General features: G+C 45.7%; 1 protein-coding gene across 8 annotated transcripts in view; it reads left to right on the top strand.

Annotated features, from left to right (window-relative positions):
- The window catches only part of nfixa (nuclear factor I/Xa), a 115335-nt gene that overhangs the window by 86277 nt on the left and 12126 nt on the right, over positions 1-16932 (top strand). For 5 of the 8 annotated variants that reach the window (XR_013789948.1, XM_079500336.1, XM_079500337.1 and 2 more), the window contains 2 exons: positions 11110-11279; positions 13223-13367. Coding sequence is in view for 7 of the 8 variants with exons in the window: in XM_079500336.1 (XP_079356462.1) it covers positions 11110-11279; positions 13223-13367 (315 nt within the window). In the remaining variant the exon portion in view is untranslated. The remainder of the gene's footprint in view (positions 1-11109; positions 11280-13222; positions 13368-16932) is intronic. The other 3 variants (XM_079500340.1, XM_079500339.1, XM_079500338.1) reach the window with 1 other exon arrangement.

Here is a 16932-nt window from a genome sequence, read left to right as displayed (position 1 = left end):
ATTATCCAAAAGATGATTATATAGATGAGACGATAATATATCTTCCAATTTAACAATTTAATTTAAATGTTGTATTAATGGGGGGGATAGAAGATCCACAAGCTCAAAATGCATTGCTATTTGTCGCACAAAGATGTACTGTATACAGTACAGAGTACACTGTACAGAAGTGTTTTTTCCTCTTTACAAATTGAAATGAAGAAAATGCCACCACTCATTATATGTCCTTTTCACATGAATTTATTCACCTCTGAAGAGAGTGGACAACATACGCGTTTCGGCCTGGTTGGCCTTCCTCAGCGTGACGCTGAGGAAGGCCAACCAGGCCGTACTTTTTTTCTTTACAAATTGAACCCTGTTCAATCTATGCATGCAGGTCCCCTTCTAGCCGCTGCGCAGTAGGGCTGTCGCAATTATTACATCATTGTCTAGGCACAATAATTGGAGACAATCGCAATTATATTTGCATAATCGTCAATCGTTTCCATGTTGAACAATGTCCATACATTAAAAGAAAATAGAAATAGCAGATCTACAAGCTTACACCACGTCACAAAGTGATGTGTTGTAAGCGCGTGATTTCTTTCTACGTCCGTGATTAGACATGGTAACGCCCCGCCTGCCTCTGAGGTGGTGGAAAGCCTGGGTGAGGCGAGGCGAGGAAATAAATAAATAATACAAGAGAATGACAGCTTGGCACGCGCGACAGTAACTTTTATTTTTTTGTAGAAGAGGCAAACTAATATTGTTTATGCCGCTGGCCTGTTTATTTGCATACATCTACATGTGTAAACTTGAAACATTATTGTACTGTAAAAAGGTCTCTTTTCCCTTGATCTTTATCTTTTTAGTATTAGTACTATTAGACAGCCAAATCAAATCATAGTTGTTCAATCAATTATTAAATCAAAGCAAACGGTACAAACAATATTGGTTTGCCTCTTCTACAAAAATTAAAGTTACAAGTTACTGTCGCGTGTTGCCATTCTCTTGTACTTTATTATTTCCCACCACGGAGTACCCTTGCATCTCGGAGGACAGGCAAGACGGGCAGTGTCGGTAGGCCAATCAGAGGCAGGCGGGGCGTTACCATGTCTAATCACGGACGTAGAAAGAAATCACGCGTTGTAAGCTTGTAGATCAATTATTTACGCTATTTTGTACAATTCTTTTAAAAATGTTATTAAATGCGTCAGTGATTTCTTTGTATATTTAAGTTGGTTGTCATATTGGCCCTGTGCAATTTGTCTAAAAGGCAAACAGAAATACAAATTGTAAAAATTGTAAAAATAAAAGAATTGTGTGACAATGAATCGCCTCAACTTGTAGGTAAAAAGTGTAATCGTGACAGCCCCGTGCAGTGCACAGCAGCAGTCTATAGAGCCGGCAGACTGCCTGCCTCAACCTTGTGGCGATGCTTCCAAGGTCTCTTTTTTAATGAACAAACACTGATAGGAGCTAACAGACAGACAGACAGACAGACAGACAGACAAACGGACGGACGGACGGACGGACGGACGGACGGGCCAGTAGGACCTGGAGGTCAGCAGGAACAAGCCATTGATGTTCAGTCAGAGAATCATTCAACCATCTCATGTTTCACTGTCATCATGTTTGCATCTCACTGTGTCTTAGTGGGCAGGTTTCACTTTCCCTGTATACGTCATCCCGTTTCATTTCCCCTTTCTTTAGTTGGTTGGGTGGTTGTGTGGTTGGTTGGGTGTTTGTGTGGTTGGTTGGGTGGTAGGTTGTGTGGGTGGTTGTGTGGTTGGTTGGGTGGTAGGTTGTGTGGTTGTTTGGGTGATTTGGTGGTTGTGTGGTTGGGATGGGTCCGATTAATCGATTATGAAAATTAATAATCGATAATCGATTATTTTTTTCTCGTTTTTTTTTAATGAAAATCTGTTGGAAAGGCAATATTGTCATCCAAACAGGACAGGGCTATAGGCCTACCAAAGTGTGCCTGGGATGTGTCTGTGTAGCTGCATGACTGAGAGGAGTGTGAGTGACTGAGTGTGAGTGGAGATTGATTCCAATCAAGATACAGGTTTGGAGGATTTAGCAGGTGTTGGGAATTTACCTAATCAGGCCTAGGCTGGGGTTGCTATGGTCATCAATTGGCTCAACACTGGTCCAGGGACCACCAGTGGTCCTCATTTAAAAGATGGAGTTAGTAACCAAATGGACCCTTATTAACTCTCAAGAGTTAAAATTATTGTTAATCATCTAGATCAGGGGTTCCCAAACTTTTTTGACTTAGGTACCCCTTGGGGGGAAGATTTTTTTTATTTGTAGGGTTCATTAAAAAAAAAATATCTAACTGAAAAAGCAATACAAATTTGAATCATAAAAAAGAGAAATCTAAAAAAATAAAAAAGTCCCCCCCCCCCCAAACGATTAATCGATTAATTGTTAATATTGAATTATACAAATCGATTTTCATTTTGGGCACATTTACACATCCCTATTGTGTGGATGGTTGGGTGTTTGTGTGGTTGGTTGGGTGGTAGGTTGTGTGGTTGGTTGGTTGGTTGGTTGGGTGGTTGGTTGGTTGGTTGGTTGGGTGGTTGGTTGGGTGGTTGGTTGGTTGGTTGGTTGGTTGGGTGGTTGGTTGGGTGGTTGGTTGGTTGGTTGGTTGGTTGGTTGGGTGGGTTGGTGGTTGGTTGGGTGGGTGGGTGGGTGGTTGGTTGGGTGGTTGGTTGGTTGGGTGGGTGGGTGGGTGGGTGGTTGGTTGGGTGGTTATCCAATGAGAATCGGTGGTGGGGGTGGGTCTAACGAACAACCAATCAGCGCCGAGTCCCGTTTTCAGCGTCATCACGCAGCGCAACACACAGAGGAAGGAGGGAAAAACAACACCAATGGCTACCGGTTGAGGGAAATTCTAATCCCCTCCCCCTTGAAATCGCTCAGACAGGAGACAATGTCAGACTGAAGCTTCAAGAAAGCTACAGTCTGATAATCAGGCTAGGTTGGGTGTAGAGCTGGGATCGGGCCGACTTTATACAGCCCGACCCGGGCCCGACACCGACAGCTTTGTGTCCGAACCGAAACGAGCCCGACCTTGATTATTAATATATGCGTCCGACCCGGGCACCCGACACCGACGCTTCCACCCCCCCCTTCATTTTTGTTTGAGGAAGGCACTGACACACACACAAACACTCGTGCAGTCTTACCAGCATTGATGATTGATTTGACATCGGCGATTCTGCATTGGCAATATTTAATCCACACAGCGTGTTCGTGCAAAGTTGAAAAAGTGCTATTCAATCAAACAATCCGCGCCAGCGGGAGGTGATTGGTAGCCTAATTGGCCATGGTCCATGGGCAGGATCGAGTTATTTAAACATACTCAACTCTTCACTGTTCAACAGCTAATAAATATAACTATTTATATTAATCCAACCATCGCGGAGGAGGATCACATCCGCCGTGGGTGAGTTCAACCTAGGCTAACGCCGTCGTCCTCTCTTCAGTCAGTGGTTCTTCCAGCTGCGCCCCATATGTAACCTCAGTCCCTACGCTCATTCTGTAGCTCCTGACCTACAGAATTAGCGTAGGGACGGAGGTTCACATGGGCCTACGTTCGCTGCTGCTGCTGCTTGCAGACAGTGCGTTGTCACGCTGCACCACCTATAGGCTACTCTAAAGTGCACCATGCGTCCTGGTTAACCAGGAAACACACAGAGAGACAGACTAGTCGGATCGTTTTTATTCATATTTACACTTTATTTTCTATATATCAACAGCATGGCCGGCCCGAACCGAAGCCCGACCACCAATTATGGTAATGAGCCCGACCTGTCGGGTCCCGCCGGATCTTTTGGTTGGGTGGGTTTTTTTGACAGTTGGTTCAACTGTCAAAAAAAGCGTTCCGGTTTTATATCATTAAAAGGATCCTAAGACGTCCCCACACTCTACGGGTGTAATTATAAAGACGCGTGGAGACGTGGTCTTGAGCACATAAGCTGTTAAACTGAAAAACAACAACGACAAAAAAAACATTAAATCTTGAAATATGGAGATAAGTGGTCTCTGGCCAACAGCAACGTCTTGCTGCCTCCCTCTCTCTGTCTCTCACAGATACACGCACGCACACACACACACACACGCACGCTCGCACGCACACACACACACACACACAGACACTCATGCACACGCACACTCATCCCTTTCCCATCTCTCTCTCTCTCAAAGGGACGTCTTGGTCCGCAGCCAAAACAAGCCTTAGCATGTAAAGGTCATTTGGACTCGACGCCCTTCATGTGGAGAACGTATTGAATTCCACTCGCAAACGGAGCTCCGTTCAGTACATTTAGAAAACATAGACTATAGGCTGGGATGTTACACGCCATGTTGTTTATCTCTGCGAGGCAGCCACATCCTCTCCTGAGAGGAGGAATATAAAAGCCACCATATTTACTTGTACATTTGGGTAGACTTCTATATGCTGGAAGTGTCTCTGCATCTAGTATGTGTCTGGTTGAGAAGTGTCTCTGCATCTAGTATGTGTCTGGTTGAGAAGTGTCTCTGCATCTAGTATGTGTCTGGTTGGGAAGTGTCTCTGCATCTAGTATGTGTCTGGTTGGGAAGTGTCTCTGCATCTAGTATGTGTCTGGTTGGGAAGTGTCTCTGCATCTAGTATGTGTCTGGTTGGGAAGTGTCTCTGCATCTAGTATGTGTCTGGTTGGGAAGTGTCTCTGCATCTAGTATGTGTCTGGTTGGGAAGTGTCTCTGCATCTAGTATGTGTGTGTCTGGTTGGGAAGTGTCTCTGCATCTAGTATGTGTCTGGTGGGGAAGTGTCTCTGCATCTAGTATGTGTCTGGTTGGGAAGTGTCTCTGCATCTAGTATGTGTCTGGTTGGGAAGTGTCTCTACATCTAGTATGTGTCTGGTTGGGAAGTGTCTCTGCATCTAGTATGTGTCTGGTGGGGAAGTGTCTCTGCATCTAGTATGTGTCTGGTTGGGAAGTGTCTCTGCATCTAGTATGTGTCTGGTTGGGAAGTGTCTCTGCATCTAGTATGTGTCTGGTTGGGAAGTGTCTCTGCATCTAGTATGTGTCTGGTTAGGAAGTGTCTCTGCATCTAGTATGTGTCTGGTTGGGAAGTGTCTCTGCATCTAGTATGTGTCTGGTTGGGAAGTGTCTCTGCATCTAGTATGTGTCTGGTTGGGAAGTGTCTCTGCATCTAGTATGTGTGTGTCTGGTTGGGAAGTGTCTCTGCATCTAGTATGTGTCTGGTTGGGAAGTGTCTCTGCATCTAGTATGTGTCTGGTTGGGAAGTGTCTCTGCATCTAGTATGTATGTGTCTGGTTGGGAAGTGTCTCTGCATCTAGTATGTGTCTGGTGGGGAAGTGTCTCTGCATCTAGTATGTATGTGTCTGGTTGGGAAGTGTCTCTGCATCTAGTATGTGTCTGGTTGGGAAGTGTCTCTGCATCTAGTATGTGTCTGGTGGGGAAGTGTCTCTGCATCTAGTATGTGTCTGGTGGGGAAGTGTCTCTGCATCTAGTATGTGTCTGGTTGGGAAGTGTCTCTGCATCTAGTATGTGTCTGGTGGGGAAGTGTCTCTGCATCTAGTATGTGTCTGGTTGGGAAGTGTCTCTGCATCTAGTATGTGTCTGGTGGGGAAGTGTCTCTGCATCTAGTATGTGTCTGGTTGGGAAGTGTCTCTGCATCTAGTATGTGTCTGGTTGGGAAGTGTCTCTGCATCTAGTATGTGTCTGGTGGGGAAGTGTCTCTGCATCTAGTATGTGTCTGGTGGGGAAGTGTCTCTACATCTAGTATGTGTCTGGTTGGGAAGTGTCTCTGCATCTAGTATGTATGTGTCTGGTTGGGAAGTGTCTCTGCATCTAGTATGTGTCTGGTTGGGAAGTGTCTCTGCATCTAGTATGTGTCTGGTTGGGAAGTGTCTCTGCATCTAGTATGTGTCTGGTTGGGAAGTGTCTCTGCATCTAGTATGTGTCTGGTTGGGAAGTGTCTCTGCATCTAGTATGTGTCTGGTTGGGAAGTGTCTCTGCATCTAGTATGTGTCTGGTTGGGAAGTGTCTGCATCTAGTATGTGTCTGGTTGGGAAGTGTCTCTGCATCTAGTATGTGTCTGGTTGGGAAGTGTCTCTGCATCTAGTATGTATGTGTCTGGTTGGGAAGTGTCTCTGCATCTAGTATGTGTCTGGTTGGGAAGTGTCTCTGCATCTAGTATGTGTCTGGTTGGGAAGTGCGGCAGTAGATGTTGAGTTCTACACATTGACAGTAGACATTGTGAAAACCATTTTCCTGCTTATGGCGGATAAGATTGTTTTTAGTTAGGCTTCCCGCAGATGGGGGTAGAGTTAGGTTTATGGGTTTGGGGTTGAAGTTATAACATTTATACTTACAGTAGTTTCACACTAGGCTACCGAACATAGTGAAATTGTGAGCTTGTAGATCGTCTTTAGGGTTAAACATTTGATAAAATGCCATTCATAAATAAAATGTGTGTCCAAAAATGTTGATGACCTCACAAGTATAGTGTAATACAAACATGTGCGTGTGTGTATGTGTGTGCACGCTTGCATGTGCACGCATGCACGCCCGTTGATTGTTGGCAAAGAGCTTTTCCTCTAATAGAGGGGCTGAGAGAGACAGTATTTAGGGTGTGTTTGTGCGTAGGCTCACGCACGTGCATGGCTGCATGTTTGTGTGTGTACGTGCGTGCACGCCCGTGTAAATGTATGCTCTTTTGGAGGGCTCTCTGTGCTAAAATGGCCGCCATCCAAATGGAGTGTCCCTCGGAGGCCATGGTTCCATAAAGAGACTTTCTGGACGGGGAGAGCGAGAGAGAGAGAGAGAGAGAGAGAGAGAGAGAAGAGTGTTGGGGGAGTACAGACAGGAAGGACCTTGGCTGGGTGGAGATGGGTTAGAGTTGTTCCCCAAACAATGGCTCACACACACCCATGTTTGAGGGGCGCTAGACCCTCCTATATTCAGCTATTAGTGTAGGCTACTGTAGGTTATATTCAGCTATTAGTGTAGGATACTGTAGGTTTATATTCAGATATTAGTGTAGGCTACTGTAGGTTTATATTCAGCTATTAGTGTAGGATACTGTAGGTTTATATTCAGCTATTAGTGTAGGCTACTGTAGGTTTATATTCAGCTATTAGTGTAGGCTACTGTAGGTTTATATTCAGCTATTAGTGTAGGCTACTGTAGGTTTATATTCAGCTATTAGTGTAGGCTACTGTAGGTTTATATTCAGCTATTAGTGTAGGCTACTGTAGGTTTATATTCAGCTATTAGTGTAGGCTACTGTAGGTTATATTCAGCTATTAGTGTAGGCTACTGTAGGTTATATTCAGCTATTAGTGTAGGATACTGTAGATTATATTCCGCTATTAGTGTAGGATACTGTAGGTTATATTCAGCTATTAGTGTAGGATACTGTAGATTATATTCAGCTATTAGTGTAGGCTACTGTAGGTTATATTCAGCTATTAGTGTAGGCTACTGTAGGTTATATTCAGCTATTAGTGTAGGCTACTGTAGGTTATATTCAGCTATTAGTGTAGGATACTGTAGGTTATATTCAGCTATTAGTGTAGGCTACTGTAGGTTATATTCAGCTATTAGTGTAGGCTACTGTAGGTTATATTCAGCTATTAGTGTAGGCTACTGTATTCTTTCGTCTTACAATTTTTTTTAATTCCCATTGACAAAGAATGGAGAAAATTACGTCATAGTGTCTGAGCAAATAGGCATAGATTAGAGTCTATTTTACGTCATGATGATGTGCGATGATAAGAGCGCCACTCACTTCACACGGGTGTGATTTATTTTTTAGGCTAAATATCCCTTTTTGCCAGGTGCGAAGCAGCCTGGCCTACATGTGCACGCACCACTACTGACGACCGCAAAGACGACTCTGAACACGACCTAGTTATGATTGGCTGCCTCCTAGCGACCTTATACTAGCGACCTAGTCATGATTGGCTGCCTCCTAAGCCAATGGGAGTCTGAACGGCATAAAAACCCATACTCTAAACGCGGAGCGAGTGGCAACAGCAGCTAATGCTATGAGCTAACTGGAGCTATACAGGAAAGCCACGAGAAAGCGCAGTGAGTGAACCAACAAAAGAACGTCGAAACCGAACTAAAAACGGTCACTATAAGAGCGTGATGCACCATTTGGGTCAGAGCTGTTATAGCGCGTCGTAGTCCCGCCCCTTTCATGACGACGCCAGGCCCAGGAAATGATTCCCAATTCATTTTTCCCATAGACATTTCTATTAGTATTTATTTAAAGACGGTTATGCCGCGGACAAAGCCAACTCGAGTCGTGACAACTCATGACAACAAACACAATATTTTGGACCAAACAAATAATTACAAAAAAAGTGTTGTAACCTGCCGTTTTTTTCTTCTTTCTAATTATTTGTTCGGCCCAAAAAATGGTGTTTGTTGTCATGAGTTGTCACGACTCGAGTTGGCTTTGTCCGCGGCGTAAACGTCTTTAATTAAATACTTTTTGAAATGTCTATGAGGAAAATGAACGGAGAATCATTTCCTGGGCCCTGGTAGGGGGCGGGACTGCGATGCTCTATAGCGCTGGTTGTCTGGATGTGTGTGCATGTCTGGGTGTGCTGTCTGAGTATAGCTGCTTTTAGTGCTTTACATGTGTGTATTGGTGCCATGCAGGTTAAATCTACACTCAGGGTTTGACTGTGTATCTTCATGCCTCCTGCCTCCACTTACAGGACATAGCCTTATACCGTAGACGTGCACGCAAACACATATTGTAACAGACAGCGACACATGCATGCATAATGTTCTCTCTCTCTCTCTCACACACACACACACACACACACACACACACACACACACACACACACACACACACGTACTGTACATTCGGACCTGCACGGCCTTAGACACACACTGAGACAGATACAAAACGGCAGATATATAGACCGTCACACACGAGAGACAAAGACAAATACCCGACTTGAACACGCACACACGTAAACCTACTTGGGCGCTTTTACACGCACCTTGGCGCGTCTTACGCACACAGGCACCCACACACACACACACACACATGCGTGCGTGCGCGTGGGACAGTGTGTGACAGACACGATCACAGATGCTCATTCGCCCAACTCCACTCACCTAGCAGCTTGCCTTCTCAGTTCGCTGTGCCAAATCGCCAAGGCCATAGAATCTCAGCAGACAAGACAGACACTGGAGCCGTGTGTGTGTGTGTGTGTGTGTGTGTGTGTGTGTGTGTGTGTGTGTGTGTGTGTGTGTGTGTGTGTGTGTGTGTGTGTGTGTGTGTGTGTGTGTGTGTGTGTGTGTGTGTGTGTGTGTGTGTGTGTGTGTGTGTGTGTGTGTGTGTGTGTGTGTGTGTGTCTGGCTGAGTAATGTCTCTGGGAGGCATTCTGTGGTCGTTCTCTCTCTCTCTCCTGTTCCCAAACTATACGGGACGTAACCGCATGGCAATGATATGCTGCTGATTGATTACACATCACCAACAAGCAATAAAACACATAGTGTGGGAAAAGTGTGTGTGTGTGTGTGTGTGTGTGTGTGTGTGTGTGTGTGTGTGTGTGTGTGTGTGTGTGTGTGCACGCGTGCGTGCGTGCGTGTGCTCGTGTGTGTGCGTGACTCTGACCAGCCCCCTGGTGGTCTTGGTATGTGTACTGTAGCCTGTGTGCGTGCGTGCGTGCGTGCGTGCGTGCGTGCGTGCGTGCGTGCGTGCGCGCGCGCGTGCGTGCGTGCGTGCGTGCGTGAAGAATGTGCAGGAAAATCCTCAGTGTTCATTTTGAACTCTGAGAGGACTGTGAGGGTCCTTTTTTTCTTTACTGTGAGTCTTGTCTGAGAATGATTGATCACTGTATGGTTTCATTCACATCATGCTTACCAGAGATGCACAGATGTCTTTGCATTGAATGGGGCCAGATGTTTCTCAATAGGCAGAGACAATTAATGCCTTTATTAAACATCGGTATCTTCAGTCAGTCAGTCAGTCAGTCAGTCAGTCAGCCAGCCAGCCAGTCAGTCAGTCAGCTAGTGAGTCAGTCAGTCAGTCAGCTAGTCAGTCAGTCAGTCAGTCAGCTAGTCAGTCAGTCAGTCAGTCATTCATTCATTCATTCATTCAGTCAGTCAGTCAGTCAGTCAGTCAGTCAGTCAGTCAGTCAGCCAGCCAGCCAGCCAGCCAGCCAGTCAGTCATCCCTAGAGCAGTGGTTTTCAACCTTATTCATGTCAACTTTGTCAAGGCCCATCATTTATTTGGCATTTGAGCAACGGACCACCATCCGATGAGATGTCTGCATGCTGTATTGATGTTGGCACCATGGGAGAGAGGAAAAAGATGATCAAAATAGCATTTTCTTTTTCTTTTTACATTCTCTAATTGTGTAGACTTCTTGCAAATTAACTGGTAGTGCAGATGTCTAACACAAATGTAACTAGTGTACAATGAAATCAAATGGACCCTTACTCTCAAGAGTTAAAGAGCTACAAGGGTCCATTTGGTTACCAACTCTCCGTCATTTAGCCGGGGACCACCTGGGACCTCCTCAAGGACCACTGGTTGAAAACCACCGATCTAGAGAAATTCATCACATTCGTCACATTCATACCCAGTTTAGTAGGCCTACAGTTACGCAGGTCCTTAGCAGCAACCTTGTGTCATATCATGGCCTGCTGTGTTCAGATGAAAGATTCAGATAAAACATGCTACATCTGCATGTGGTCGTATTGATTGGTGCACATTAGAATGTCAGGCAGGCATTCTATCAATACTCCTGGTCCTTATACACACACACAGGGGGTTTGGTGCCGAAATGGTATTCACGCGCGATGTGAATAGCACGCGACGAGAATGCCACGTGATATTTTTTTTAAATTGGGAACTATAGGTCGACGTTTCTGACCTCCCGCGCAGCAAATAAATACATCCACTGTACCTGACTGTATTAAATAGGCATCAACTATGAATCATATTTATGTGAAATGTGAAATGTGTTGAAATGAAGCTGAAGGACATTATCCATTATCCTCTTATTTCTCACTTTCTGTCTCTCTCTCTCTCTCTCTCTCTCTCTCTCTCCGTGTGTCTCTCTACCACCCACAGGGAGTCCCCGGGCCTCGGCCTCAGCCCTGCATTTCCCCTCCTCCTCCATCATCCAGCAGTCCAGCCCGTACTTCACCCACCCCACCATCCGCTACCACCACCACCAGGACCCCCTCAAGGAGTTTGTGCAGTTCGTCTGTGCCGACGGCTCGGGACAGCCCGGCTCGCAGGTAAGACCCGTCGCTGGGTTGCCTTTTCATGTCAAGGTAACCCCCCCTCTGAACGGATTTTGTACCAGGGACCCCCATGAGAGAATATTTGTGTTAAAATATAATGTCTAGGCCTGGGCCGTGGCTCAGCGGTCCAGGCACCCTGGCTGGTAGTCCAGAGTCTGGCGGCCTTTACTGCATGCATCTCTCTCCCCATTTCCTGTGAGCCTACTGTCTATCCCTCTATAAAAAAATATAATTTTTATATTTATATATATTTTTTAAATCAGTCTATGTAAGCTCACATCTCAAAATTGCAAATTGAAGTGAAAAAGGACTTAATTGACCCGGAAATATGCAATTTTTGAGTGCTATTGATAGTAATGCCTGTATGTATTGTTTCCATGGAATAACAGTGATTTCCTATAGTGCCAATAGAGGATGGGGGTGAATGAATGTATGTCATAAATACTGCTCTGAATTCAATTTGACTCGAATGCAGTTGCACACCGTATTGCCTTGAGTTTACATTTACACTCTGAGGTCTAAAGGGTCCATTTGGTTCCATGTGTAGCCTACACTGTCAGAGTTACAGACTTGTATTGGGACATTTTAGACCCCCTCCAATGGATTCCACATAATGCATATTGCCCTGTGCATTCTAACCATGCCCACATTATTCACGTTGTTCCAATACACTCGAGACTGGCTCTACGAAGCATAATGCGTTTCATGGTCTGATTCATATACTGTACCTAGTAGTATATAATAGTGTATATATATACAGTATATATAATAACTTTACTTATTATCAAAAACAACGTATCATTCAGGAGAATGTGTGCACACACAGATAGACATTCATACACAATACATGTACATGCTTGCGTACAGATAGACACGCACACGCAGTCGCGTACGCAGACGCACACACACACACACACACACACACGCAGTATTGGATTTTAAAAATTCACTGTAAGACTTCTCCTCCTGCTTTTCTAAGTTCGGTGCATCAACATGTCCATCGTGGACCGTTCATTCCTATTTCTCCTTTATCTGTGGAGAATGACCAATCATTCCCTTTTCTGCATTTTCTTTGCCCAACTGCTTATAGCAAGCTTTGTTATCTTCTGTGAGTTTGGCGCGATTGACTGTGTGTCACTGCGCGCGTGTGTGTGTGTGTGTGTGTGCATGCGTGCGTGCGTGCGAGTGATTGAGTCCCCATTTTTTGTTTTCCTCCTGGGGTGTCCGTACGTCCTCCTCTCCCCACTCTGTCTGTCTGTCTGTCTGTCTGTCTGTCTGTCTCTGTAATCTGTCTCCGTGTCCTCACCCTGTCTGTCTCTGTAATCTGTCTCCGTGTCCTCACCCTGTCTGTCTCTGTAATCTGTCTCCGTGTCCTCACCCTGTCTGTCTCTGTAATCTGTCTCCGTGTCCTCACCCTGTCTGTCTCTGTGGTCTGTCACTGTGTCCTCACCCTGTCTGTCTCTGTGGTCTGTCTCCGTGTCCTCACCCTGTCTGTCTCTGTGGTCTGTCTCCGTGTCCTCACCCTGTCTGTCTCTGTAATCTGTCTCCGTGTCCTCACCCTGTCTGTCTCTGTGGTCTGTCTCCGTGTCCTCACCCTGTCTGTCTCTGTGGTCTGTCTCTGTGTCCTCACCCTGTCTGTCTCTGTGGTCTGTCTCCGTGTCCTCACCCTGTCTGTCTCTGTGGTCTGTCTCCGTGTCCTCACCCTGTCTCTGTGGTCTGTCTCTGTGTCCTCACCCTGTCTGTCTCTGTAATCTGTCTCCGTGTCCTCACCCTGTCTGTCTCTGTGGTCTGTCTCTGTGTCCTCACCCTGTCTGTCTCTGTGGTCTGTCTCCGTGTCCTCACCCTGTCTGTCTCTGTGGTCTGTCTCCGTGTCCTCACCCTGTCTGTCTCTGTGGTCTGTCTCCGTGTCCTCACCCTGTCTTTCGGTCCGTCTGCAGTCGAACGGAGGCGGGCAGAGCAAAATGCCGGGCTCCTTCCTGCTGCCCCCGCCGCCCCCGGTGGCGCGCCCCGTGCCCCTCCCCATGTCCTCCGACTCTAAATCCATCAGCTCTGACGGCGGACTCAGCTCGCCCGCTTCTCCGTGTAAGTGACCCCTCCTCCCCCCCCACTCCCGCTCCCCTCCACAAACCCCCCCGCCCGCCCCACAGCCTGAGGGCCGGTCCCAGTCCCATTGAGACCACCGTAGGTAGGTTAGGTTCATTCCAAGCACACACAAAAAAAAAGAAACTAAATCCCCAAATTGGAAATCCCTGAGCTATTCCAGATGTAGACATCATAGAATTCCCCCCGATTCATTCTTTTGGACGTGCTTTTGTTGTGATTCTGTTACTTCACTCCGAACAGGAGTGGGTTTGTTTTGTTTTGTTTGTGGATACCCCGTTAATGAGTATAATACAGGGCGGGAGAATTCTGCAATGGCTACAACTGGTAGCTGTCCATTCTTTGGCCCTTGAGAGGTCATCTTCTCCCAGTTACCATTCATTCTCACTCCCAGCAGCAGCCCCAGAGCCTGACTCCTACTGTACTGTACTGTACTGTACTGTACTGTACTGTACTGTACTGTACTGTACTGTACTGTACTGTACTGTACTGTACTGTACTGTACTGTACTTTGTGGCACTGTATTGTACTGCACTGTGCTACACTACTGCATTGCATTGTGCTAACAGTGCTACACTGTACTGTACTGCACTACTCTGTACTATATTACTGTACTGTACTGTGTTACACTGTACTGTACTGTACTGTACTGTACTGCACTACTCTGTACTATATTACTGTACTGTACTGTGTTACACTGTACTGTACTGTACTGTACTGCACTACTCTGTACTATATTACTGTACTGTACTGTGGTACACTGTACTGTACTGCACAGCATTGCGCTACATTGCAATGCACTGCATTACAGCACTGCACTGCACTGCACTGAACTGCACTGCACTAGTGTGATCCACTACTGTCGAGGCAGAATGCCACGCCTTTGCCAGACCAGAGAAGACCTTATCTATTTCTTTCTGTCTCAATCAATCTCTCTCTCTCTCTCTCTCTCTCTCTCTCTCTCTCTCTCTCTCTCTCTCTCTCTCTCTCTCTCTCTCTCTTTCTCTCTCTCTCTCTCTCTCTCTCTCTCTCTCTCTCTGAAGTTCATCCTTTCTCTCTTTATTTCTCAGCATACTGTACTTCCTCAGCCTCTAACTTCCACCCTTTCTCTTTCCTCAATGCCTTTTCACTCTCTCTCTCTCTCTCTCTCTCTCTCTCTCTCTCTCTCTGGTGTCAGATTTCCTGCTAGCACCACAGGAGGCAGTGTATTTTCTGTCCTTTCGTTTTGATGTGATTGTAATTTATTTATTTATTTATTTTGGGGGGAGGAGGAGGGGGGACCGGAGCAGACCCAGGGCCCTGCACTGCACTGCTCGGTCACTTAGCCTTTGATCAGCTCAGACCCAGCATGTCTGCCTGTGACAGCAGCAACACAATCTACCCACCACCCCCGTCTCTCTCTCTCTCTCTCTCTCTCTCTCTCTCTCTCTCTCTCTCTCTCTCTCTCTCTCTCTCTCTCTCTCTCTCTCTCTCTCTCTCTCTCTCTCTCTCTCTCTCTCTCTCTCTCTCTTTCACTCATTTTCGTTCTTTTTTTTGCTCCTTTCTTCTTTATTTGTTATACTTGCATATCCTCCCTTTCCTTTTATTCTCTTCCTTTTCTTCTATTTTTTAAAGGGAACAAAATTAGGGCAGTTGGCGTGGACTCCAAAAAAAACATGCCCCACTTTATACCCATCAAATCCCCTCGCCACTTTCACACGAATCTCACAACAATTAAAATTGAGAGAACAAGAAAAAGAGAAATCCGAAAACAAACAAACAAACACGGAAATCACAACTTGAGCAACTTGAACAACAACAACAACAACAGCAATCCCATAATATCTGCAAACATGCAACAAGTATACAGCTTGTTCATTCATCCAAGCCTGTCTTAATTAGTGCCATAGTCAAGTTGGGGCAGTGAGTAGTGGGAGCGAGAGAGGAGGAGTGTCATTGGGGAGAGCGAGCGAGAGAGAGAGAGCTGCGAGGTGGAGGAGGGGTCCCATGCACCCACCCATGAGGCGGTGGGACGCATGCAGCACCAGAGTCTGGCCACGGGACAGGAGAGAGGCACGGCTGGGAGCGTGCAGCGCGGCGCAGTGCGGCGCAGCGCAGGGGGCACAGGACAGGACTGGACCCGCCCGCCTGCCTGGGACGCTCTATCTCCGTCTTGTCATTTTATTACCTTATCCCTCCATCGTTCCTCGTCCCCTCCCTGTGCTTCCTTTTATTTCCTCCTCTCCCTCTCCTCCTCCTCCTCCCACCTCGCTCACTTTATAACGGCTCATCACTTTATTTTTTACTCATTATATATATATATCGCCCCCCCCCCCCCCCCCTCCCCCGCTCCCTTCCCGTCTCGACCTGATCAATGTCTTCACTTTTTTTCTCTTTCTTTTTATTTATTTTTTCTTGTCTCAGATTTCTTTTTTCTTTTTTTTTTTCAATAAAAACATTTAGTTTCAACTCACAGAACACATACACATTACTTAGCCCCAATTTGCAACTCCATATTTTTTTTATAATGGGATGAATCTAGAGTTGCAATACCCTCCATTGACTCCCCATTCATCCAAATTGCGTTTGTGATCTGCTTGTATTAAACGATGTTAAACTCACCAACATTGCAGCTCTAGGCCAAGCTTGAATTATGCTCTTTCAATCTGCCGAGCTTTTGTTTCATAAAAATCCACCGTAGACATGTTATGAGCTACTTTCTGTCAAGAAATGATGTGCAGGTGATTCTTATGAAGTTTTGGAAGCACTCGTCGTAGTCACTGAACGGCCCTGTGTACCACCCGTTTCGAATTTGCACATAATGCAGGAGGCAGCAGCGCGACCCGTTAATGAAAAACGAGTGCTTCCAAACACCAACACTACGGTGGATTTTTATGAAACAAAAGCTCGGCAGATTGAAAGGGGATAATTCAAGCTTGTCCTACAGCTGCAATGTTGGTGAGTTTAACGTTGTTTAATACAAGCAGATCACAAAAGCAAATTGGATGAATGGGGAGTCAATGGAGGGTATTGCAACTCAAGATTCATCCCATTATAAAATCTAGAGTTGCAAATTGCGGCTACAATTGCACTGTAACATTTAGTTTCAACTCACAGAACAACACATACACATTACTGTGCACTGTAACATTTAGTTTCAACTCACAGAACAACACATACACATTACTGTGCACTGTAACATTTAGTTTCAACTCACAGAACAACACATACACATTACTGTGCACTGTAACATTTAGTTTCAACTCACAGAACAACACATACACATTACTGTGCACTGTAACATTTAGTTTCAACTCACAGAACAACACATACACATTACTGTGCACTGTAACATTTAGTTTCAACTCACAGAACAACACATACACATTACTGTGCACTGTAACATTTAGTTTCAACTCACAGAACAACACATACACATTACTGTGCACTGTAACATTTAGTTTCACACTGACTCTCACTCTTAACTGACTCATATATTCTCCGCGGTACGACGTTGTCGTCACGGGCCGACTAGCCCAGTGGTTCCCAAACTTTTTCGTGTCAAGGA

This window comes from Electrona antarctica (genome assembly GCF_951216825.1).
Source record: "Electrona antarctica genome assembly, chromosome: 4".
In the NCBI taxonomy this organism is placed as follows: Eukaryota; Metazoa; Chordata; class Actinopteri; order Myctophiformes; family Myctophidae; genus Electrona; species Electrona antarctica.
Note: the sequence above shows the minus strand (reverse complement) of the source record. Positions and strands in the feature narration are given on the sequence as shown.